The sequence below is a fragment of the Python bivittatus genome, unplaced genomic scaffold (genome assembly GCF_059951505.1).
Source record: "Python bivittatus isolate LINGU-HERP-01145 unplaced genomic scaffold, Pbiv_v1 ctg000690_np1212, whole genome shotgun sequence".
Lineage (NCBI taxonomy): Eukaryota > Metazoa > Chordata > Lepidosauria > Squamata > Pythonidae > Python > Python bivittatus.
This window is the reverse complement of record NW_028277096.1, coordinates 12794709-12821056: the sequence shown is the minus strand read 5'-3', so window position 1 is coordinate 12821056 and position 26348 is coordinate 12794709. Positions and strand designations below refer to the sequence as shown.

Below are 26348 nucleotides of genomic sequence, written 5' to 3'. Positions count from 1 at the left end.
TTATTCAGGACTGGCGACCTTCAGGTGTCCTCAGTGTGAAGAAATTACATTTAGTGCAGATTCTATTTATTTCTCTCAGTCTTCTGTTTAAATTGAAACCTCCAACCTGAAAATAGCTAGCCTGCGATGGGATGGAGGAGGAGCCCACCCACCTTTCTCTGCTACGACTGATTAGTTTGCAGAAAGACATGTTTACTATGGATACAAAGAGGAATCCTACCTCTTTGGGTAAAGTACTACTGGGGCAGTAGGATCAGTACAGACTTTGTCTTCTTTTAAACATGGATTCCTGGGTTCTGTTCTTGCAATCTAGAATTACTTATTAATTTCTCTAATTAGACACCCAACTGCAGTATACTGAGCAGACTCATATCAGTTGATCTTCAAGCTTCCAATAAATATAACTATGAATACTGCAATTAAGGAGTCAAGCCATTCCCAGGGGAAAAAAGCTTCAAAATAAAACAGAGGCTTGTTCTGCTTTGAAGTCCCCCCTCCATTTGACTCTGCAAGTCAGATCAAATGAGAATCAGAAATGAGTGATAGTGGAGCAATTCTTTGAATACTGACCCTGAAGAGGTTTTGTTCTCAGATATAATTAGGTCAAATTAATTATGAATCCCACACTCTCATTTTGTGATGTAGTTGGGCTTTGACATTTCCCAAAGCACGTCATCAATACTCTCACAAAATGGCAGTTATGAAAAGTTTGCCTCTTCACAAGGTGGCTGCATAGCCAGTCCTGAAATACCCATGTTTTGTGCTAGTATGGTATGATGATTAGTGGCAAACTAAAAGCAAGGAAACTCTGGGTTTAGTCTACTCTCATCCATGAAGTTCAGTGGATGACTCTGGTTGGCACTGTGTCTCAGTCCAACCTACGTCACAGGAGATACCCCATGTGCTCCTCTTAAAGCTCCCACACTGGATATTAGTAATTACCCCGGTACATAATTAGTATTATGTACCGGGGTAATTCTTATCTCAGTAGCCCCTTCTAGCTCCTATGTTGTGTTTAATCACCCCAGATTTTAAAAAGAGGAGACAAGTGGAGTTCCAAAGCGGAACCTTAGTGTGTAGATTCCCAACATTTTTATTTTCTAAGAATGTTTGTAGGGTTCAGAAGCATTTCTGCATAATTGTGTGAAAGGCTGCTGTTGCTGCTTTGCAGCATGCTGGATTCCCATTTATTGTTTATTTATTAGTATTTATTTTATTGTTAATTCAAGAATTTAAAAAACAAATCTTAAAGTCAAGGGGAACAGAGAACCTGGTGGCAGCCCCGGGGGATATCTAGAGTCACTTTGGCATCCAGGGACACCACAACCTTTGGGAATCTTTCAGTGGTCAAGGCCACATTTAACATTGGGTAATATCACACAGGGCTGGTTGTTGAGATGTTCATTGATTTTTAACAGCAATCCTGGCCAGAGGAGGCTCTGGAAAAACAAAGAGATCTTGTTTCTGTCACCTTCTGTTTCCTGGAACCAAGTTAGTTGAGAGAAACAAAGATGATTTATGCTGCTATATATCAGGTGTGACAGGTAACAGAGGGTACAAGCTCGCCCCCTTTGGGGTCTTCCTAAAGTGCCTTCCCAGGCAGCATCATCTACCCAGGATCAAGCTGCAGCTCTTGCAGTGCCTGTCTTAATTTCTTTACCCCTGCAGAGCAGACCACAGTGAAATAAATGCTTCCTCGGTGCTCCTTCTCACATTGCATCCCTCCCCTCCATAATCAAAATATAAAATTTTAGCGAACTACTTTTTTTTTTAACAAGGAACTCTCACAAGTCCCCCAGAGCCCACTTCAGAACTGTAACGGTATGTGGGAATGACCTTGGGGGACAGGAGGGAGAACCACAGACCAGACAATGGTCAGACAAGCAGCAGCTGAGTCCACAGAAGAAATGGGGGCATGGTAAACATCTCAGAAGGGACCCTCCCTAGTTTCTTGGACTGTAAAGGTGAGGGGACTCGCAGACTTGCAAGATTCTGTATATATAACCTTACAAATCGCTACTACTTCTGGATGTGCTCCTTGTCTGGACTACCTTGCAAGGCTGACAGAACACTCCTGGTAGAAGGACACAACTTGCCTATTCTTGATAGAGTCAATTCCATTCCCAGGTTAGTAGGATCCTCCAAGCTACTAAAGGCTCTTCCCCACACACTGGCAATCTGCTTTCCTCCCATTCTTGAGGGATGGTGCTCTCACGTGGCAGGGGTTATTGATTAAATGTTTCTACCACTGCAACCAAATGGCAGTAGAACCGGACGCATTTTTGGAGTGGGGAATTGGTCCAAAGGCACAGGGACTGGGAGTGGGAAACCCAAATATTCAGAAATAAATGTCCTTTGGCACCTATTTCACTGTTTGGGGGGCCCTATCCTGTCCCGCTGCTTGCCAGGCGATGTAGCCATTATAATTGGGGGCAGCTTCTACAGAAATCAGAAACTGAGTTGGGATGGAGTCGGGTGGCCTATAAACATAATAAATAAATCAGCAATTCAGTCATCATCTGCTTTGGCATCCCAAGAAATGGAGAATAATGATTGTTAGATAGAGCTAGGAGAATCTTGTCGCCCCCTCAAATAACATCAGGGAATGTATTCCCATAAGGGAGACATGTAAAGAGAAGGCAGCTTTTAATTTTGTTTGAGTCACTTGTCCCCTCTCTTCCATCGGAAAGACTTCCAGAGTGGCATCCGACTGTCTACTAATTATCACCACTGACTAGCGTCATAAGCGTTAGCATGGGAATCCGCCCCCTTACTTCATATTCTTCAATAGGAATATCTACATTATGGAAGATTTCCCACGCGATCGATATTCCCATGGCTGCAGGGCAAAGATCAGTTCTGTCTGGCAAGCAAGGCAGACATGGAGCTGGATAGGAGGGGACATTCTTGCAGCAGAGCTCTATGGGTCACCACCATCCTTCAGGTTTCTCCTCCAAGTGAAATTGAATGAGCACATAAGAAGCCTTAATGAGTTTTCCAGTGGAAAATACTACTTTGTTGGAAGTGGGCAATCAGCACCAATGGTCTGATTTGGTATGAGGCAAACTCCTGTTTTCCATAAATGGGCACCCAGGTGATAAGGGGATGGCAAATGGTGGAGCCAATTAATCATGGAATTACAACGCATTTCCTGCCACATATCCAGGCAAATCTCAGTATGTATACTACATTAGCAAAGTGCTGGCATTGTTGATTGCACTGATTTCCCAGTTTGGCTCTGCTTTGGTCAAGAAGACAACAGAGCTGGACAGTATCAGCGCAATTAAAGTAAATATTGAGACAGTAAAGTTAAAGTCCTCATAAAACTTCATAAGCATCAGAGGAGAATCAATAAGATAACCAGAAGGGTAAATGAAAAGAGCAGAGACATTGTTCAAGTCATTTAAAAGCTGTAGAGAATAAACAAATTGTGCGATTTTTTTTTTACTCATTCAGGAGCAAATCCCACCGCCTTTGGTGGAGATTGGGAAAAGCAGTCTAAAATGGCACCTAAAAATCAGTGGTATGTATCTACTTGCAACGACATGGTGATCATTTTGAAATTCAAGAATTTATAACATGGCAACCTCCAAAATTTTACTCCCAAGGAAAGCCATTATGGTTGGTTGGTTGGTTGGTTGGTTGGTATGTTGGTAGGTAGGTAGGTAGGTAGGTAGCATACAGGTATGTTTTTATATAAAAGGAAAGGAAATATGGCTAAATTTTACACCAGCATCATTCACGATAATACCCAATCTTATTTGGGGGGGGGGGCTTCCTTGCAGTTCTGTTTATTCATACTCAAATGATCTAACATGCTAGTTTAAAACCACATCATAAAAACAGGCATTTAAAAAAGCATAGACATCTGAAGCAACAAAACCTAATAGAACATTGCAATTAATTTGATGATGTGTGATTGCAATGTTATTTGAGAGTAAGTTCTGTGAAACTCAGCAGAGCACTTGTATATGACCACATTGGTTCAACTTGTTGGAACAACAGTGTTAAGCCAATTGAAGTGCAACCCTGAGCTTTTAATTAGGAATGTATTGCTGTTGTTATTATTGATTGCTTTCATTTATTGTAGACTGGAATAATTATTTGCCACCCTATATGGATTGGGGCGGCTATAAATATTGTGCATAAACAAATACAAATAATCCTACAAAAAGTGTTGTAATGTAAACTCCTCTGGTGAAGAATTCCATCAGAGAAAAGAAAACACACCAATGGGCATAGACACCCCCCCCCCCAAATCTGCTTCACTATTCTCTCATTCCCTTCTTTTAGTTCACCTGAAATACTCACTCCCATCTCATTCCCTTGCCACAGCAAGGAGAGCTTGTCAATGACCCGGGAAATGATTTATTGCTCCTGTTTTAGAAAAAGCTCTGGAAGTTCATTCTGATAATTGCACAGTCCTCTGCTGTCAGAGGCTGCTGGAAAAAGTTTGGAGAGTAGATCTTAAAGGGGTGGTAAGCCCTTTTCAGTATGACTGGAGAACAAAAGCTGGTGTTGAGACCTGGTAAAAGAATTACCCTTGTTGATGAAACCTTCATTCAGCAATATAATGGTGAGATTTAATGTGATTTTTGTTTTTAGATGACTGGCATTGAAATAGCCACTTCTTGAAAGTGGATGTTTTCTACATCTGATTTGCGTTAAAATCTCAGGCGTCGTTCTCTGCCAATTAAATGTGCTCCAATTTACACTGCCTCCCAAGGGCATCTGGAGGGAACCTGTTCCTCCTGCTAAATCTCTGTCGAACTCAAAAACATGCCTGTCCTTTCATGGGCTGAAGCCTCCTGGTTGGTTTTCACAGAGACCAAGCCTGCTAACAGGGCAGCGTCAAGCTCTGTGCCAGGAATGCACAGTTGTTTTACTGAGCAAGGCCGTCCTTTGTCCTTTGACTGGTGTGTAGGGGACAACGTAGAAAGGCCAGGGGCAGGACAAAAGCTAAATTTTAATATAACCACTGAATTAAATTAGGTACATTCAACATCAATGCACTTCTGTCACATGCACGATTCAGCAAGTATTGCTCTGGAGAGTGCAATTAAAGAATTCAGGAGCCACACACCTGTCTATTGTTGTTGTTGTTGGTCGCACAGTCAGCCAGATGTTTAGACTGGATTTGACATTTTTATCCACCTATCAAGTCCTTCCCAAAAACCTGGGATAGGCAGATGTTGTTTGATGGTGTTAGAGGTATCGTCGCAGGATGGAAGCTGTTCCAAGTAAAGCTGCCTTTTGCAGTTGACTGATGGTGATTTTGTCAATGCCGATGGTCTTCAAATGGTATTCCAGATGTTTTGGGATTGCACCAAGATGCCTATTACTATTGATACTATCTTTGCTTTCTTTTGCCATAGTCGTTCTACTTCTATTTGCAGGTCTTTGTATTTTGTGATTTTCTCCAGTTCTTTCTCTTCTCTTCTGTTGTCTCTAGGTATTGCACTATCCAGACTTTTTTTTACTTTCTTATCAACAATTGTTAGGTCCGGGGTGTTGTGTGGCAAGTTCTTGTGTGCTTGAATTCTAAAGTCCCAGAACATTTTAGCGTCTTCATTTTCTATTACTTTGTTTTGTGGTCCCACCAGATCTTGCTTGCAGGCAAATGATATTTCTTGCAGATGATATTATTATTATTATTATTATTATTATTATTAAAGAAAAAATATAAAGAGAGATAAAAGACCTCAGAAGAATAAAAGGTTAAAGAACAAAAATTAAGATGCAAATAAATAAGGGATCTAAAACAACATGGAGATTACAGTTTTTCAATGTATCCTTATTTATGAAATTATAAAATGTATTACTTTTCAGGGGCGCCCACAGAATGTGGTCAAAAAAGTCAAGATGGCTGCCACAATGATGCAATCAAAGCTCCACATGTTTTTATGTGCAATGCCCATAGAAAACAAACAGCGCTTCATCACACCATCATGGCCACCATATTGACTTTTTTGACCACATCCCATGGGCACCCTGTCACTTTTTAAAGGAAAAATCAAAAATCACAATTAAGCTTTAAACTACTGTAAGGATATCTGGTTAACACAGTATAGCCATATGCATTTCTCAAGTTGTATACCCTTGGATGCAGAAGACCAAAAAAAAAAAAAAATCCATGGCTGGCTGAAAAAAACTTTGCGATTTCTCATAGAATATTTTCCTTTCCTTTTGTTGTTTTTTTCCTCAGTTTTTCATAAAACTGACACCTGTGTCAGAAATAGAGCTGACCTTCCCTCCCAAAGATGTAAAAGGCAGGCTTAGTCACTGAGCTGTAATTGACAGAACTAGGCTGTGAAGTTGGTGTAACAAACAATCGTCCACCCTGGGGTGATGTGGGAACTTGCTGCGTTCGTATCGATCCACGAAATCTGGACTGCAAATTCAAGCTAACACCAGATGGCAGGAAAGGGGCACTTAAAACTCTTAACACTTTGCTGACACCTGGTGGTCATCCAGATTGTTGTAGTTTGGAGAAGTGTGTGTCCTTTGCACATGGGTGGTTCAGTCTAAATAGGACTGGGAAAGAACTCTTGTTCAAAAACCTGGAGACCGTCAGGATGTTCAGGGTGAAGACTGTCATGCAGAGGACCCAAATTCATGCACTTGCAGCCCGGGGGGATGTGGAGTTGGCATGATTAGCTCCATCTTTTGCATGTTCTTCTATTGCTCTTTTGACAATGACACTTGAAGAAGCTGTATTTTTTTCTTTGTTATCACATAGTCCAGGCTAGTCTGATGAATTTTATGTTAATCGTTCTCGGTTGGATAAGAACATTCTTATGCATAATGTTGCACAAAAGACATGAGTATCTGTAAACAGCTGACTTCTAGCGTACGTGAGTAATATTTTCATTTGGACTCTTTAAACTAAAAATTCACTTTTCACTTTATTATTCTACTGTTTCACTGTTTGTTTCTGAACTCAGATTGTAATAAACTTTATGTATCTATGTAAATATCCATGTAGAGCTAAAAAGACCCACCGAAATTGAGAAAACCTGCTAGTAGCTAATGTGGACAAATACTTCAACTGCTTTCAAGGGGGGGTGGGAGTCAGGGGTGGCTTGATATAGATCAGGAGCTTCAGATGTTTATATTTGAATTGGTTTTTAAATCAGAAGTACAAGGACTAGACTGTTTTTTTTTAAATCAGAGGTTAGCAACCGAGCACATGCTTTATACAGTATGCAAAAGATCCTTGGCATCTCCTGGTATAGCTACAGTGACCATATTTTCTTGGAAAAAAATAAAGGACAACCCACAAAAAGGATCAGATCTGAAAAAGGATTTTAAAAAATTGTTTATAACTCAGCTCTAGAAAGGAAAATTCAAGAGGAAAACCAAGAGAATAAATAATTAAATTAAATAAATCTAAAAGACAGCTTTCTGAAATAAAGGACACATGGTCACTGTAGGTATAGCACTGAAAGTCTTCAAGAGAAATATTGGGGAATTTCTCCTTTCACAACCTTACTCCCCTCCAGATGTGTGGACTTCAGCTCCCAGATTTCTACAGCCAACATGGCCTTTACTAAGAATTCTGGGAATTGAGATCTTCAGTTGGTTACATTCTTATGCGTAAGACAGATTTAGACTGGAAGAGCCAGTTTTAAACCCCTCTTTCAGTCTTAGTTAAATATTCCCATTTTTAACCTACTGCACTAGGCTGCTGTATGATTAAAAATGCTGTTCTTCTGGAATCTAGTGGTCTAGGGCAATTTGCTCTTCAAGATGACATATAGCACAGGGTTGGAGCCTAGGCAGTCTTGCCTGGTCTGGAAGATTACTAAGCATGATCAGAACCGGTCATTGCATGGAGGAGACCACTAGGAGAGTTTAGGATTATAGGGTAGACTGAGAAGTTGAAAAGTTTTCCCAGAGGAAGGCAATGTTGCACACCACTTCCGTATTATTTCCAAGACAATGATTGGAAGATATCCATATGGTCACCAGAGTTGAGCTCTGTTCAAAAGACTCTAACATTTTACACACAAACACACAGACAGCACTTCTTAGAAGTTGACATCTTGCATACTCAGGTACACCCCAACCCTTTTCTTGCAGCCCTCAGAGCATTCTCTGAAAGCAACAGCTGAAAAATTAGTGGCAGAGTTTAAAGCTAAAGTAACACAGTTCCAAAAACAGGGGTAAAGGGGGAGAAAACTAGAAAACAGTAAAAGCAGAAACCCCGCTAACATCTGTGATTCAGCTCCGCTGATTTGGGGCCATTGCCCCGCCTTCCATAACTCTTCTTCTGCCAGACAAAACCTTAAGCATAGCCCCCAGCCTTCAAAAAACGGCCCAACCTGGATTTAGAAAAACCGCCCTTTTAAATGCAAAATGCAACGCCTTCTGCTTCAGTCTCCGGGCAGCTCGACAACATGGGAATGGATGCCAGGAGGTTGCCTAAAGATAAGGCAGTTGTTTTAGGGGGGTTAGGAGCAAATATCCTGTTTGTAAGATAGGTACAAAAACTGGAGAAGGAAAACATCTCCAAATTAAGCTTTCTATTTTTGGCCTAGTTAATTCCTTTTTCTAGGCTAAAGCTGAGAGACGTAAGAGGAGGGGAAAAAAGTGCTTGTGTGTGTATGTAGGCATACAAACATATATATACCTCAAATAGTCGGTCCATCTTTTCAGAATGTTTATGTTGGACTATCTGTGATTTAAGGTGCCTCAAGGAGCTAACTGGCTATTTTAAAAGGCTGTCAGGGGGGAGGGCTTTTCTTTAGGCAGCAGAGCCAAAATGCTGCCATGCCTTAAGTCAACCAAACAAAATGCCCCTAACTCTAGGGTTAGTTACATAATAAACTTTACATAATCAAGTGGCAACTAAAAATATACTTTGGTTTAACTTTAATCCAGGGAAGTGTGTTCCTCCTCCCAGAGAAAGAAAGGAATCTCTGTTTCTCTCTCAATTTAAGGGATTCATAAATATGACTGCCAGAGATGGATTTGCACACTCATGGCTTGCTAAACATAGGGCTCAAGTTATGGATTCCTCCCACAGCGCCTTCAAGGCTAAGGAAAGAGTCCAAGTAGTCTCAGTCTGCATTGTGTCCATCCAGCTCTGATATCTAAGCCAGGTGTGGACAGTGTCCAGACCCAGATCGCCACCATTCTCATTTTATCCGTATAGCCTAGGTGGGCCCAGAAGCCTTCTTGTGAATTAAGATGACGCTACAGTCCCTTTGCTTTGTGGTGGGCCAGCTTCCCTTTAAAAAAAATTAAAGCCATCTTTAAAAAATTAACTCAGACCCTGCGTGGCTTTAGTGATTCCAGTCTTCCCTGCACGGCCCACCACCACCAGGATCAAATACCTTTGGCCTCAGGGAACCAAGAGAGGTCTCATTGTTCTCCCCCTCTCTGCACTGACAGCAACCTGTCTCACTCTTAACTTTTACTGTTTACCCATAACTCCCTGGGCATCTTATCAGATTAGCAGGGCTTGAAAGCGGCTTGCATTGCATCTGTGCTTGAAAAAAAATCTGGCACTTGACTGGCAACTGAGCTGCCTCTTGGCTTCTGCAGATTTAGGGTTTCATGTAAACACATTCTTGATCAGAGGAAACAGTGCCAGCCAAAGGTGAGTTATCTTTCCAAACCTAATTATAGCAACACTGGGACCTGCTGAACAAGTTTGGATTGTATTATGTGGTTACTTCAGCTTCACATATCTTGGGCATCCTGTCCTGGGGCATGTATTTAAAGAGGGGATAAGGAATTGCTCACACCCAGGGTGAGATCTCCTTTGACCTCAAGGGCACAGCAGGGCCAAACAAGAAAACTTCAGATCTGGTTAGTCCTCCTCTAAGTGAGGTCAGAACCCAACAAAAGAGGATAGGATGTGTCATTTCATATCAGACTGGATCTGGGTGTTTTAGACACACCCCAACTTGTATACTGGGCCCTCAAGAAGGATTTAGAAAAAAGAAAGGTTCAGAGAAGGGCCACAAGAAAGATTAGGGAATTGCCACCTCCCATGAAGAAGAATGGAAAATGATTGGTATGTTTCACCTTAAGGAGAGAACTGGAAGGGGGGATACTTTTCCAATACCTGAAAGGATGTCATACAGAAGATCATTGTTCAGAATGTAGGACAAGGGATAATAGATTTAATTTACAGGAAACTAGGTTCTGATCAAAAGCTTAAAAACAGAGCAGTTCAGTGTTAGACCCAATTTCAAGAGAGGTGATGGACTGTCTTTCATTGGAGCTGTTCAAGTGGAAATAAACAACCATCTATCAGAGATGCTTTCATTTAGATTCCTGTACTGATCAGGAAACCAGAGTTACATATTGGATGAGGTATTCAACTAGGATCAGGGAGAGTGAGATCAAGATGCATCTTCAGTATACCTTGGAAGTGTACTGAGCAAGAGACCTAAAAGCCCCCTTCTAGCTCTATGATTCTATGGGCGTCTTTGTTCTCCCCATTTTAAAGAAGCCTTTTAGATAGTCTTGTTCAACCTTGGCTCATTGCAAGAAGTTCAGAGCTAAAACAGCCAAAATAGATTAACCTTTAGAGACCATTTTTCAGTGGTGATGCCCCAGCTGTAGATTACCCTCCCTGGTCGATTTTTCTGGCATTATCCTTGGCATCACTTTGTTTCCAAGCAAGGATCTTTTTATTTTATTTTATTCAATTTAGGCACTGCCTGACTCCAAACTGATTCTGGGCAGATCACAATATAATAAACCATAAAAACACCATACAAAACAAATAAGATAGGATTTGGTTCTATACAAAAACATAGACAAAACATATCCAATGAGAGGTTCCATGCATCTTAACCCAAGTCTGGGAGAACAACCAAGTCTTCAAGGCCTTATGGAACATCAAAAGGGTGGGAGCCACATGGATTTCAGGTGGGATCTCATTCCAGAGGGAAAGCACCAGGACTTGATGGCACATAATCAATTCACTCTACCATATATTTTCTCTGAATCAACAAATATACCATGAATTCTCCTTCTCACATACACACATTTTCCAATGAGCTGGCCTGCATGCATGTGCATGTGCACACACACACGCACAAACACACCCCACTGGTACAAACTTACATATTTCCCAAACTTTGTTCATTGCCTTTTCTCATCAGAATTCTGCCTAACATCATCTCAGGCATGCTTAGTAAAGTAATCCCCCTATAGTTAGTTATTAGACTAATAAACCACCTCGCTTTAAAGATTCTAGCATCATTTTCCCCAAAACACATTACATTAGCATCATTCCATAGAGCATAACATGCAACTATCACCATCTAATGGATTCCTATTTTCTTACACTCCCACGTAGTCTAGGTGATACTAGTTCATACATTTGGACATATGCCTTAGCCTTTTCATTCATAATTTAAACCTACATCTTCACTCCCCTGCATGTATTCCTCAATTTTGTTCCACAAGATCATACCACTTTTATTCAGAGCCGTTATATCCTTCCCCTTTCCCTTAGTTTCATAGATTCACTGTATCTTTTGTTGTTGTTGTTGTTCATCAATTCATGTTCTTTATCATTTGTTCCTCTTATATTCCAAGGTGCAATCTTTCATATGGTATAGGCAACATCAGAAGGGCCCATAAATATGGGTCTTTGCTACCCACTATGTGGTAAGACAAAGTCCATGTAGTCTAGGTTACCATCTGTGGTCATACTTATGCTACATTTCCTGATAATGGCAAGGTCGGTTTTTGCATATTTTGGCTAGTATGCCCCAAGCACAGCTAAATCCAGTTTTATCCCAAGGATACTCATGTTATTCTATGCAAGCCATGATTTCTAAACCAGAGACTGCCTTGCAGGCCAACAGTCTGGTATCTATTTCCCCCCAACTAGAGGTTCAAAAAGAAGGAACATCAAAGTACCATACCAATGCCAAGAAGTCGTATCAGGCATCCTGGTCAAAGCTCAAAACAGCTGGTCACAGGATCATGCAAGGAATGGATAGTTTCCAGATAACTGGGTTATTCCCAGAGGAAGAGCTTTAAAGGCATGAGATCTTCACCTAATATGCTTATAATTATTTAGGTTCTGTCAAGTCAGGTTCAAGAAGGCTACTCAGGAGCAACAATAATTCTGCCATAGATCATTATTCCTTTGACTGCCTACTAGGAATGTCATCACTTAATGGGCTTAGAGGTGGTTCTGAAGAATGCAGGAGAGAATCTAAGACCATAGATTCCACACTCACAGATGTCACCCCTTCTCTGTATGCTGAAACTTAGGTCTTCCAAAATCTCCCTGGCTCTTCCTATTGCCTGAGGAGGATTCTCCCATGAGGGCCAAGACACAGGTGGGCAACCCACAAGTCACGTGTAGCTCTCCCTAAGTGAATGTCCTTCCCTAAGGTCATAGCATGCAGGACTATTGATGTCTCCCTGTTATATGTTCATTTGTGGTGACATTTTAGCTACATAAGGATTGGCCAGAACATTGGTAATCGTGAAGGGAAATCTTAAGGAACTCCTGCGGTGAGGCTGCATCTCACTTAGTGGGTTGCCATGGTTTTTATGTGCCTGGTCTTATGCTCTCTTTAGGTTTAGAATGAAGTAGATCATGTGTGGCTTCAATCCTTGTGAGCAGCTGGCCATTTGACTTGATGGGTTGGCTACACCTTGAATAAATACTTGAAACCTAGCATTCTTTTTGCATGGTCAGTAGGTTGACATCACTGATGATGCATCCAATGCTTCTATGCGTTCTGAGAGTTAACTGGGAATACATTCAAAAGCAGAAAAAGATGTGGGTGCAGCAATCTCAGAAATATATATTTACGTCTTTGTATGTATATGGAACACAGATGAAGGGGTGTGCTCCCTTTCACTGGAACATCAAGCAGAGTCTGGATGCCCAATCTGTCAGGGGTATTTCCTGCAGAGAGTTGGCATCAGTGCTCGGCATAGCTCCTTCCACTTCGAGATTCTAGGATTCCAAGTACATCTCGCACTAAAGTTGAAACTCGATTTCCATAAGCGATTGCATCATTGGTTTTTAATACCAAATAGATTAAACTTGATGTATAATCTACATCAAGATAGTTCTTGGACACACTTTTTTTTAAAACTGTGATAAAATTTAAACGCTTTTAGCAGTTAGTACTGTATTATACTGAAAGGATTATAGGTTATATTATTTCCAATGGAGCAGTAAAAGTATTGGGAAATTATTTAGGAGGATGTGCTATATAATTGATGTTACCGATTTATTAATAGCAATTAAAATGTAAAAGAGTTGTATTGGAAAGAATGGCTCCTCTTCTCTCAAACTGGTTCTACAGGATCTAATTATCTTAAAATTTGCCTATTATGTCCAGGCTTGTGAAAATCGGTTTATTAAGAAATGAATACATTTACGTAGGGTTATTTTTTGTTTCTTTCCTCTATTTAAGTGACAAGGACCAGGGAGAGGGGGAGAGAGAGGGAGAGAATGGTTTACAATTATTTTATACATATAAAAATATAATTCATAGTTTTGTGGAGTATTCTGATTCAGAGCAGGCTGGATTGGAGACATAAGTTTAAGTTCAGCTATAATCTAGAGAAATTCAAAGGAGATGGGAGAAATTCATGGAGGAGTGATTTATCATGAACTATGGATCCTGAAGACTTAATGTTACCTTAAGGTTGAAAGCAAAATCTCTCTTAAACCAACTGCAGGAGAACAACAATGGAAAAGGGAAATATCTCCACCTCCTGCTTGTGAGCATCCCAGAGGCATCTGGTTGGTCTCTGTGAGACTCATAACGGGTCTTGGCCTGATCCAGCAGATCTCTGGATTTTTATGTGCAGAATAAAATGGAACATAAAAAACAGTGCCAAAAGTTTAAAATCAGTTCTGGTCTTCACATTTGGAAAGAAAAGGTGCCTGAGGAGAAAATTATTGCAATGTGTAAAAACATACATGGCAGGGAGAAGTTTCCTCTCTCCATGCAGTAGAACCAGGGCCTATCCAATGAAGCTGTTTGGAAGGAGATTTAGAACAGACCAAAGAGAGGACTTCTTCACAAGAGGCATAATTAATCTGTTGAATTCTTCAGCAGAAGTCATGATGGCCAGGGTCTTGAGTGGCTTTAAAAGAGGATTGCATACATTCATAGGTTCATAGATTGCAAGTCTGTTGAAAGGTTGTTTCCAAGGTGCGGTCAGCATGCTTCCAAATACCAGTTGAGGGAGAATAACAGTGGGAGAAGGGTATGACTCCCACATCCTGTTTATGTGCACCCCAAAGGCATCTAATTGGCTATTTAGACAAAGAATATGTTGCACCAGGATGGGAGCTTTGGACTTCTTACCTTCTTAAAATTACGCAAGATTGAACCTGAAGATTAATATATTAATATAGCCTGCTTCTTTCCAGTCTACTAGCCTCCAGGATTACAACTCTCACTGTTCCTATTCAGAATTCAGGAAGGTCAGTTTGATCACAAAAAATGAAGCCACAATAAACTTGTTAGCCTTTTGGCTCCCAAAGGGACCTGAAACAGTCTAACGCAGCAACATTTCAGGGGCTGGTTGTTTCTTCATAATCTCCAGCTGGTGAGCTCTTTATTCCTATACTGCTGACATATGTTGCTTATCCCCGAGATAAAACAGAGGCATGGTACAAAGGTCCTAATTTTAACTTTAGGCTCTGCTGCATCCCTCCTGACACATCCACGCTTGGCACTTTCCACAACCAAACAGCTGATGCCAAAGCACAACTGTGTAGGCAGAAACTGTTTATTGCATTCAGATTGAGGCAATGAAGCTGCGTCACTTTTGGGTTTGTCTTGGCAGACAATTTGGATTGCATTGCAAGGATTTAGGCCATCAGCTACAAGGCTCAGATGTGAGGACAATCTGGCTGCAACATCTGTCACCCCATTGATCATCAGAGTTGATATGGCTGATCTGGCTGTCTAGGCAGGTGTCTCCTTCCTCCTTCCCCACTCCATGTGTGATCCTTCTGGAGCTGTGTGCTCAGTGGAAGAGGACAGCCATCCTAGATAAGAGTCTGCCATTTTCAGTCAAAGGTATATGTTAGCTACAAGGATACAGTTGACTCATGCCAAAGTGAATTGGGCACAGCACTGAACCTATGCAAATTTTTAGCTTCTGTATTTTCAAAGTCAACTATTTTTATAGAAAAGTAGGGTATTGTTAAAAGCAAGACCATAAATAACATACTGTGTCATCTTCTCATTTTTAGGACACAGAGACTTTTCAAAAATAGATTAAAAAATTCATATCCTGTACCCATTCCTTAAAATCAAGAGAGTAAGTTTTGTTCCAGTTACATAAATGTATTCTCTTGCCATGCCCCAGGCTTGATAAAGCCAGCATTCTTTATAAGATGACAAATTCCATGTTTTAGGAATATAGTTCCTAAACTATATTCTAAAAGTTACATTGAGGTTGTTAACTAAGGTATTTCTTCCCAGAATGGCACTGACATAGGTAGTAATTTGAAACCAAAACAAAGCCAGACAAGACCAAACCATATGAGTTAAAGAAACTTCGAATTTCTTACAGCACCAGCATTAAAAAAAACCTAATGTCCATCCCTTTTTAAATATCCTTTGAGGTGCCCCCATGATTTCCACTTTTGACTTAATGAGAGAGCCAGTTTGGTGTAGTAGTCAAGGCACCAGACTAGAAACCAGGAGACTGTGAGTTCTAGTCCTGCCTTTGGAACAGAAGCCAGCTGGGTGACTTTGGGCCAGTTCTTCTCTCTCAGCCTTAGGAAGAAGACAGTGGTGAGCCACTTCCAAAAATCTTGCCAAGAAAATTGCAGGGGCTAGTCCAGGCAGTCATCAAGACTCAACGCTGATTTGAAGGCACAAAAATAAATAAGTGCATGAAAAAATATAACTATTCTACCTATTGAATGGATTTGTATTGCAAACAGCTTTGGGAGGCAGTCTTGGCTCAGGAGAGTTTAGTGTAAAAAAATGAATGTCACCATTTCATCAAACTAAGTTGAATGGCTGCCACATATAGATTGATATATTTATTCATTCATTCACTCTCCAGCCTCCAGAAACTCAAGGTGGTGTCCTCAGTACTCTCTCCCATTTTTGTTTAGTGGAGGAAACACAGTCTCCTAGTTTTCCCTCAGCCTTTTTCCAGGTCTAGTGGAACATCCTCAGCACCACTTCAGTCTTCCTCAGCCTTCACATCAGTTGCAGCAACTCTCAAAATCACAGCCAACATAGTCAATGGCTTTACCTCAGTTATTTAAAAACAAAAGAACTGATTTCAGCCATCCTGAAATTGGTCTGAAGAAACTGCTCCTTCTTAAAATCTTTGAAATTGCGAAGATTAGGATGAGCTTTCTCAATCTACTATTTGAGGATCCTAGGGTTGCTTCATAGCAGGCTCAACACTTTTGAGACTGCAACACCCAATAATGATTTGTGCTGATGAATAAGTGATTGTGAAACTTTATTAGCACCTCAGGTGATTTTTAGAGGGATCTGTTTTCAGGGTCTTTGCATTCTTCCTGAAATTATTGCTCACGTTATCCGTTTGTTTTATCTACCCTTGCTAGTTAGACAAAATTAGCACTTCCCTGAAGTTTCCAAGTCCAGGATGATGGCAGAGAGGAAGAATTCATTCCAAATTAATTCTAACAATGCAGGAGTTTATCTGTGTCTTATTATTGTTACTGTTGTCATATTTGTACACCACCCATGTACACAGTCAGGGAAAAGTGTTTGGGCCTACTTGTAACATAGGAGAAGCAGGGGGGATCACCATCAATGAGTTGGTGGAACCTGCTGGTCACTGAGTAATAATAACATCCTCTCCACACATACTAAATGTATCTTTGCAAATTTAATGACAAATGGGATGCCTTGCTAGAGTACTTTAATTAAAGCAAGATTGCTGTTGAAACAGCAGAGGCTATGAGCTAGTACACAATGCAATTCCTTACCCAATTCATACATACCAACTTATTTGTTTGTTTTATTTGATCGATTTATTAGTTTCCTTATTTGCCAAAGCAGGTCTAGGTGATGTACACAATAATAAACCCTAAAGACAGAAGAAAAAGTGTCTACACCAGCATATATATGTGTGTATATTCCCACACATACATCCTACATCAAGAAAAACAGTGCCATATAACTCACTAAGCAGAATTACAAATCACCCTACCCTACGACCTTCTGGAAGAGCCAGGTCTTCACAGCTTTTCTAAATGACAGCAGGGTCAGGACCTCATGGATTTGGGAGGAATGATCTTCCACAGGTCTAGGACAGCAACAAAGAAGGCCTGACTTTGGGATCCTGTAAGGGGCCTTTGCTTTTGCTGAAAAGACCCAGAGCATGACGACTCAGTTAGATCTTGCCAGCTGGGCAGAAACAATTGGAGAGAAGCAGTCTCATAGATGAGAAGGTTCTAAGGTGCTAGGGCTAGGTGAAGAAAAGAGAAGAGGACAGCCAACAGCAAGGTGAATGGACTCAGTTATAGTGGCGATGGGTGCCCCATTGGAAAACCTGAAGGACCAGCTTGAGCAGGGTTCCTCAACCTTGGCAACTTTAAGACGGGTGGACTTCAACTCCCAGCAAGGCTGGCTGGGAAATTCTGGGAGTTGAAGTCCACCTGTCTTAAAGTTGCCAAAGTTGAGGAACCCTGAGCTTGAGGCAAATCTTCCTGGAGAAAATCTGTCTATGGTCATTAAGAGTCGACAACAATTTGATGACACATAATCAGTCAATCAAAAGTCTCACAAGTAGCTAGGCCCCAGGCTCCTTCCTTCCCAACTATTGTTTCTCTTTCATCATTGTTTTATTTTTGCCTTGATGAAAACAGAAGGTTGGATTTTCAATAACTCAGCAGAGGCCTAAAGCTGAAAGAACAGACTCCTAATTTAATTATTAGGAGTCTTTTTTCCCCCTTGTGCTAAGAGAAAAGAATCTGAAGGTACAATATATACCAGAGGCTTGTGGCATTTATTGGCTTTCTGTTATTATTAGAATTCAAGGTCTAAGAAGACCTCTGCTTCAGCGGGACACACCCCCCCCAGTGACTTGTAGGGTCTTCTAGAATCACACCACCATCATGGTGTCAAAAGAACAGTAATAAAGACAGGTTTTGTATCATTTCAAGGAGGGTTGGGGGATCCAACAAGAGAACAAATGTCACTAGTGTGCAGACGGCTCTAGAGTTAAGTTAGTCTTTGCCCAGGAATTTGTTTTGAATTCCCCAACTGAATGGATCCTCCCACACACAGAATTCCACTTCCTGTTCCTCCAAGTTGTTTTTTTAATCTCAGCAGTACAGGTAGTCCTCAATTAACAACCATAATTGGGCCTGTGAACTCCGTTGCTAACCAGCACAGTCATAAAGTGAAAAATCACATGACTGCACCCACTTATGACAGCAGTTCTGACAGTTCCAGTTGCAGTCATCACTTGATCGCCATTTGCAGTGCCAGCTTCCCGATTGACTTTGCTTGTCGGAAGGTGGCAGTGATGGTCTCATATGGCAACCCCGTGCCCGCAGTATGCTGCAACCATCATAATTGTGCGCCAGTTGCCAAGCGCCCAAATTTCAATCGTGATTGTGGGGACATTGATGGCCACAACTTCAAGGACCGGTCATAAGTCTCCTTGTTCAGCACTATCATAACTTCAAGCGGTCGCTGAACGAGTAGTCACTAAGTGAGGACTACCTGTATATTTTAGGGCAAGAGAGAAATTATTTTGCTGCTGCTGTTATTGAACAAATGAGAATCGAAGACCCTAATTTAAAATAAATTATGTAACCATCAGCTGCTAGATCCCCATGTATTATAAGTTCGGTCCGCAAAAACAACGTAGACCTTTACGTTTTAGGGTTGTGTGTTTGAAGGCAAAAAGGCAGTTCAGAGCACAAAGGGTTGCCAGCGTAACACCTGTTTGCAACGCCTTAAAACCAAACATCTCATTTCCCAGGATTGTGCGGTAGCTGCAGAGGGCAGCCACACGGTCCCAGAAAAAGACACAGCTGCTCTAAGGGAGTTGCAAAGGGGAGGGGTGCTGCATTCATGCCCGCGCTCCAGAGGACCTGTTTGCCTTAGAATTACAGTGACCATGCCTCCTTTATTATAAAGGACAGTCCTTTATTTCAGAAAGCTAACCTTTAGATCTGTTTATTTTTCAAAAACTCACTTTTGTCCTTTATTCTGGTCATTTAACTTTTACCATACCGATGGCATTTCACATTCCTGTGAAAAATATGGAAATTGAATTGTCTTTTTTAAATGCTGTAAATGTATGCCTACTGTTTGATGTTAGATATTTTTATTAGAATATGTGTTTTTGTGAACTTTTCTAGGTTGTGCTCTTGAATTTTCCTTTGTAAAGCAGAGTGATAAACAATTGCTTTTTTTTTATTCTTATGAACCTCTTTGAGATTTGCCCCTTTTTCACGTTTGTCCTTTATTTTTTCCAAGGAAATATGATCACCGCACTTATAAACCAAAGTGCTACACAACCATACATACACAGGCCTCTGAAAGTGTATATGCACCCTATTTTTTTTTTTCAAAAACGTGTTCTTCCTCGGTTTATAATGCCTGTTTCTATTATACTTCATAGCTAGCAACTCACAAAAATATATAAAAACTAGTCATGTTTCAAGGAAATTAGTCCACACGCTTGCCTGTCAGGGCTGATTTAATCAAGTGACATACGTGTGTGGGTGAACCAGCCCTTATTAAATACTGCCACTGTAGTTTGCTTTGGTTCAGATTCATGATATTAGTAATAGGATTTATGTAACAATAAATAGTAACCAAAAAGGAAAAAGGAGGTTGTAATTAAAGTTTGCAGAAAGCAGGTATACCATGCATATAAAAAGATGGGGTATAAAAATGTTTATATTAATTTATAAGATTCCTTTTTTATAGCCTCTGGCTTCAGTGCAATTCTAGAAAATTCAGTATTTGTTTTTAGCAAAGTAAGTAAGGTGGTAGAACCAAAGTAGATGTAATGTACGTATGTGTTACTCAACTATATGGGGTACCTTTCAAAATATTTTCCTAAAAATTAGCTTGCTGGATAATGTTGTGCCTGACTGACCTATTATTTCATCACACGCTTTTGGATTACATAGCCCAAAACTATTGGAAGTGTTAGGTTGGGGGTTTTTTTGTTTTTTGTTTTTTTGATGAACTTTGAGAACTCAAAACCTGGAGTGGAAATAATGTTCCAAAATTACATATGATATAGAATATTATATGCTAAGTAAACAGCTTTACCTTTTGCGCTTGGATGTTTCTTGGCAGGCATATGAAAGTTAATACATTTGGACAGCAGTTATTCAGACCAGAAAACTAGAAAAACAAGTATATTGTGAAGAGCAGGAAATGGGAGTGGGGGATGTACTAACAGTAGGGCATAAAGGGCAGCGGACTGCAAGCCAAACCTGGGGACATGGTGGGCTATCTAGAGAGGTGGAGCCAAGAGGCATGCAGAGCCAAGGTAGGAGGAGCCAGGGGGCAAAATGGGCAGAGCCAGAGGTGGAGCCAGGGAGCAGGATGGGCAAAGACCACGGGGGTGGAACCAGGGGAACAGGATGGGTGGGGCCAGGGGCACGATGGGCAGAGACCAGGGGTGGGGTCAGGGGTGGGATGGGCAGAGCCAGGGACGGAGCCAGGAAACAGGATGGATGGGGCCAGGGGTGGAGCCAGGGAGCAGGATGGGCAGAGACTATGGGGGTGGAGCCAGGGGAACAGGATGGGTGGGGCTGGGGGCACGATGGGCAGAGACCAGGGGCGGGGTCAGGGGTGGGATGGGCAAAGCCAGGGGCAGAGCCAGGAAACAGGATGGACGAGGCCAGGGGTGGAGCCAGGGAGCAGGATGGGCAGAGACGGGGGCTGGAGCCAGGGGAACAGGATGTAGGGAGCCAGGGGATGCAGTAGGCAGAGGTTAATGAGTGCAAAATCATGAATGCAAAGGAACTGTGAGCTATAACAGGTGCTATATCTGACCCACATAACAATACAGAAACCCTCCTTTGAGCCTACCTGTTTTGCTCCCACAACCAGGCGCAGTACTAATTCCAAGATAATAACTGCAAACCAAATGGAAGCATAGTAATATCAAAGGAGATTGAGAAACACATTAGAAAAGAATTGGAAAAACTACTTGCAAAATTCATTGCGAACGCTGCTGGGTGGCCATTCACCCGTGGGCCTGTCAAAATCTACTCACGGGTGGTGGTCTGCCTTGGTGGCGCTTTGCCAGGTGAACCTTTCTAAGACCTCTCCCACGGGTGAAAAAGCCAGGAACTTCTGAACTTGTTCTGAAAGTGGGAAGAATCATTGCCAATGGGGCAGGGGGAGTGATATCTTATAAGTAGTATTAATATGATGTAATGAATTAAACTTGAATGCCCAGAGTCATCTCTCAACGGCTCTGGGCAGCTCACAGCCATCAAACAAAGACATGACAATCGAATCAATCAAAGATAAAAGTTAAAGATCAAAAAGATGGCAAGTGTGAGGCAGCCAGGGGTCTCAGTCTCCCTCACCAAAGGCCTGGGTGAAGAACATTTGAACATCCTGCTTGTTTATTTCCTTTTTAATAAATTCTTTTGCCTCCTGGAGCCACTAATACAGTAATGTTGTGTTTTGGAGTTCATGGCACTTTTTGTACTCTGTATATTTCACAGTCTCTTGGACGCAAAAATCCACCCACACATTCAATTAGGAGGTGATTCTTGGGTACTCTGGATCACATTCTCAACTCTGCTTTTTTTTTACTCTAAACCTGAATTGTACTTTTCCATCCATCAGCCTGCCAAGAACAGTGTCCAGAAATTGCAGTTCAATCATTTTCTATTTTTTTTTCTTTTAACAATAGCTGCCTTGTGTATGACATGCAGTCTGCTTAGGCAAACAAGAGGGTAGCAAACTTTGGTTTGTGGAAGTTGTGAAACCCAATTACGCAAACATAATATATACATATGCAGGCAAATATATATTTACACACATACCTAATACATTGCTTTGATTACCAGAATAAAGACACACTGCAGTACGGGTAGTCCCCAGGTTAAGAACTCCCAGGTTACAGATGACCCATAGTTAAGAACAGAGCCCATTGTAGCAAAATTTGAGTTAAATACACAATGATTCAAGTCAAATGCACAATGGTTCGAGTTAATTACACAATACTACTTATACAGCATTATACATTAATACTGTTCCAGTTTTTTTACAATTTTGACTTAAGGACAGACCTTGGGAATGGAACCCGTTCTTAAATTGGGGACTACCTGTATTGGTCTAAGGGAAATTGAATATCATTTTGATTTTGTGTTTTTATTGCAGTAGTTTAGCAAATTCAGATTCCACATATCCATGAAAGCTAATGCAGAATATGGCTTTTGCAATTTGGACTTTTTTTAAAAAAAGAAAGCTTTTAATCATTATTTGGATGCAGGGCTCCTAAGGGAAGTTGCTAACCACAGAAGAAGCACTGCATTATTTAAATGTAATGTATTTTCTTAGTAAATGTTGACTCTCGGTGCTTGTATCATTGTTTGGGGAATAGTTATGGAGCCCTCATTCCATCACTGGGTGTGTGATTCAAATGTGATTTGAATCATGTGTGAAACATGATTTGCCACCCAGGGTCCCTTGTTGAGATGGGCGGCTATAGATATCAATTAAATAAATAAATGTGGGATCAATTCTGTTTTTACTACGATTCTGCAACCAAAGGTCAGTGGAAACACACACCCTGACACATATCTGTGTGGGTATACATATGCAAGCCCGTTTGCTCCAGAACTTAATAGAACTCTGTCTTTTCATAAAAAGATCATTGTTTCTCCTTAACCTAAGCTGTTCTCATTGAAACACTATAATTTGGGCAGGGATGTCCAAAGAGTGTGGTCAGAAATCAAGATGGTGGCCATGACAGTGTAATCCTAGCTCTGTCTGTTTTTTTATGGACTTCAGAAGCCCTGCAAAGCCTCTGCTCATCTAATTTGCTTCATTTTTCAGCCCCCACAAGGAGGGGGGGAAAAATCACTATGCCATATTTTGCTATCAAATGTTAGCAACACAGTTTGGCAGGCTGCTGACAGGCAGTTAAAAGCACCAGCCCCCAACTCTACTTGGATGGCTTTTCTTATTTGAGGGTATATCTATTTATCTGCTTCCTACAATTGACAAATCCATTCTGTGCAGGAAAATCTTTTCAAAACTTTCCCGTCAGGCCAAATTAATTTTTCCGTTGACCCCCGTGATGCCTTCCCCAGTAATTCTTTTTGGGCCATGCAGCTCCATTGAGAATCTAAGATCACCAAGAACAAAAGTGAAGAGAGTTTGGAAAAAGGAACCCTCTAAAGTGAATTTGCAGGATGAAAGGCATAAAACCTTGCAGCTGCTGGGCATTGCTTAAGCCAGTGTTTCTCAATCTTGGCAACTTTAAGATGTGTGGACTTCAACTCCCAGAATTCCCTAGCCAGCCGTGCTGGCTGGGGAATTCTGAGAGTTGAAGTCCACACATCTTAAAGTTGCAAGGTTGAAAAACACTGTGTTAGACTAATAACCAGGCTTGCAAATATTCTGCAATGGCATCACGCAATCAGATACTTTAGCATTCCCAATTTCCTAATTGTGTCCCATTTTCTGTCACCTTCACCCCCCAACATTCTGGATTATCCTTTCATTTAACAACTTGCCTGCTGGCCTTGGTGACTAGGAATCTCCTACAAGTAAAGCAACTGCACGGGAGTGAGAGAAAGGGGGTGGCATTCTCCCTCCCCCCTCAGCTGTTCCTCCACAGCCAAGGTGGGAATGCAACAGCACCTTCTTTTGGAATATTTTCTTTAAGAAAGCTTGACATTACATTATTTTCTCATTTTTATCGGCCGCACTTTGCTTCGTTGTAACACAGCTTTGTGGCTTCTCACGGTTGTGTTGTGTTTGGAAGGATAGCGTGCTAACAGTGTCATTTTGTTAAACCGGGCTTTTACGATTGTCTGCCAAGAGTGAGCAAACTCTTTGTCATCACAGCACAATATATGTGGCCTTTAAACCATACATGGGTATAATGATGATACGGGGTAAAGGGAGAGGATGTAATCTAAAGCTTCTTGGGGGGGATTTGGGGGCAGGTGGTCACTCAAAAAGGCATGTTAACGCTACAGAAGGCTTTTGCTTGGGGCCTTGTTTTTTTTTAAAAAAATCTCCTTGCAAATCCATATCCATCAGAATGGAGAACAACATTGTAGTCTCCCATTAGTTAAAATCAGCTCCTGCTCACTATAAGGACATGTCTACGTGGCTATTTTGGCCAAAGTATGGAAGTGGATTGTCACTGCCTTCTTGGATTTTTTTTTTTTTCCCTGTTCACTCTAGCTCATAATCCTGGGATCTCCTGATGGTCTCCCATCTAAATCTAAATTGGTCTGATCTTGCTTAGCTTCTCAAGTTCAAAGCCAGTTAGGTGCTGCCCAAGTCTCAAAAAAGAAAAGAAATAGGCTAAATGCTAAATTGTTTGAATCACCTTTAAATAGGTTAGCATTAAAAAAAAAAGTGTTCCTGGCTTGGCTGTAACCAGACAATTCTGCCAACTCTGGTTCACAAAACTTTGGATTGAATAAAAAGCTAAAGATTAAGAATACTGTGGATCACTGTCCTCATCATCAGAATCCTGGAGCTGCATCTCTACATTGCATGACATAGTGCTGGTTTAGATCAGTCTTCATCCTGATCCTACCTTAATGCTCTTCCTGTGACTTTAGGACATGTGTGGTCATGATTCCCACTGTGTGCGTGTGTGTGTAACTAGACTAATACAGATCTTTCTCACAACTGGATAAAAATATTGCTTTTTGGCCTCTGGAAGGTCTCATGGTAAGTTGTTATTGTGTAGTCTTGGTGATTTACATTGCATAAATACTCCTTGAATGCTCAGATATAAGAAACTTATTCTTGTGGGACCAAGAAGGCACTCACACTTGAGCAGTAGTTTGATTTTAAAATATTTGGGAATGTTCTTTGTTGATTGTACTTCAGAACATCCTTACTGTTTTGTGGTTCAGTTCATCCACGAGATGTGGTGCTGGCTACCACCCGGGCTGGCTTCAAAGAGGGTTTGGACCAATTTATGGACATCATAGGCACCAATGCCTTGATGGCAATGAGATTGCCTCTGAAGGCCATCTGCTAGGAGACTAATGGGCTTCCTTGTGCTGTTGGTTGGCCACTGTGAGGACAGACTGCTGGCCTAGATGGACCAGGGGTCCAGTCCAACAGGGTAATGCTTATGTTCTTATCCCTGGAAGTCAATAAATAAAATGTGTTTATATCTGCTTTTCCACCTTTCAATTTCAGAGCTCCCTTCATCAGAACACTTGAGCGTAGCAGATGCAACATGGCTGGCCCTCAACGTGGTCTCAGGAGGAGGTGGCTTCTCCGGCTCTCAGCCCATTGGTGTAACCAAAATTGCCAAATCAGTCATAGCTCCACTAGCCAATCAGAATATCTCGGTGTTTATGCTCTCCACCTATCAGACAGACTTTATTCTGGTAAGGAAACATGATGTGAGCAAATACTGGGAGAAGACATATTCCTTCCACCAAGGTCCTAATAAGAGTTAAACATACATTTGAAGGGGTAAAGTTAAATTCTTGTGCTATTTTCCCATTGATTTTTCCTTGGATCCATGATAAATTACTGCAATGTGGATAGTTAGCTTTGACACTCCAGTTTGCTTCTCTTGAACCAAGCTGAACCAAACTTCTGGGCTCAGAAGACCATACTATGCATTTCTCCCTAATTATCAAGGATAGCAGTTCAACCACAACCATCTCACCCCATATTAATTACTGCCCATATTTTGAAATCATCTGCCAATCTTTGATTGTTGGTTAAAAGTTTAGAATCTCACATTCTCATCCTTCAGACTTTTCTCAACTTCTCTGAGTAAGTGGAGCAATGCATCTTGTCTTTTGCACACATGTATCTATAAAAGCATGTCTGTACTGCTGCTGCTTCAGATTTTTTAATGCCTTTTAAAAAACGTTCTTTAATTAAAAAAAAGATGAAACACTGAAACAGATACCTGAAGCATTCCCTCTATTTCCCAGCAACAAATGCTGATAGTTGTAAATCACTTATGCAGAGCAAGGATCCAAAAGTATTCAAGAAGAATTGAATGCTGAATGCTTTTTGAAAATAGGTAGTCTTCTTTAAGCAACGTGGTCATTAAGCGAAGCAGTCACTACGTGAAACTGCGACTGTGCTTACAGTCTTACTTCAGCTTTCCTTTGCTTTACAGATCTGCGAAGATCGTAAATATGAGGAATGGTTGTAAAGTTACTTTTTCATCACCAC

At 41.1% G+C, this 26348-nt stretch overlaps 1 protein-coding gene across 2 annotated transcripts in view; it reads left to right on the top strand.

The window, feature by feature from the left end:
* The window catches only part of CASTOR2 (cytosolic arginine sensor for mTORC1 subunit 2), a 75378-nt gene that overhangs the window by 34960 nt on the left and 14070 nt on the right, over positions 1-26348 (top strand). For both annotated transcript variants that reach the window (XM_025170071.2, XM_007421173.4), the window contains one exon: positions 25347-25540. In XM_025170071.2, coding sequence (XP_025025839.1) covers positions 25347-25540 — 194 coding nt within the window. The remainder of the gene's footprint in view (positions 1-25346; positions 25541-26348) is intronic.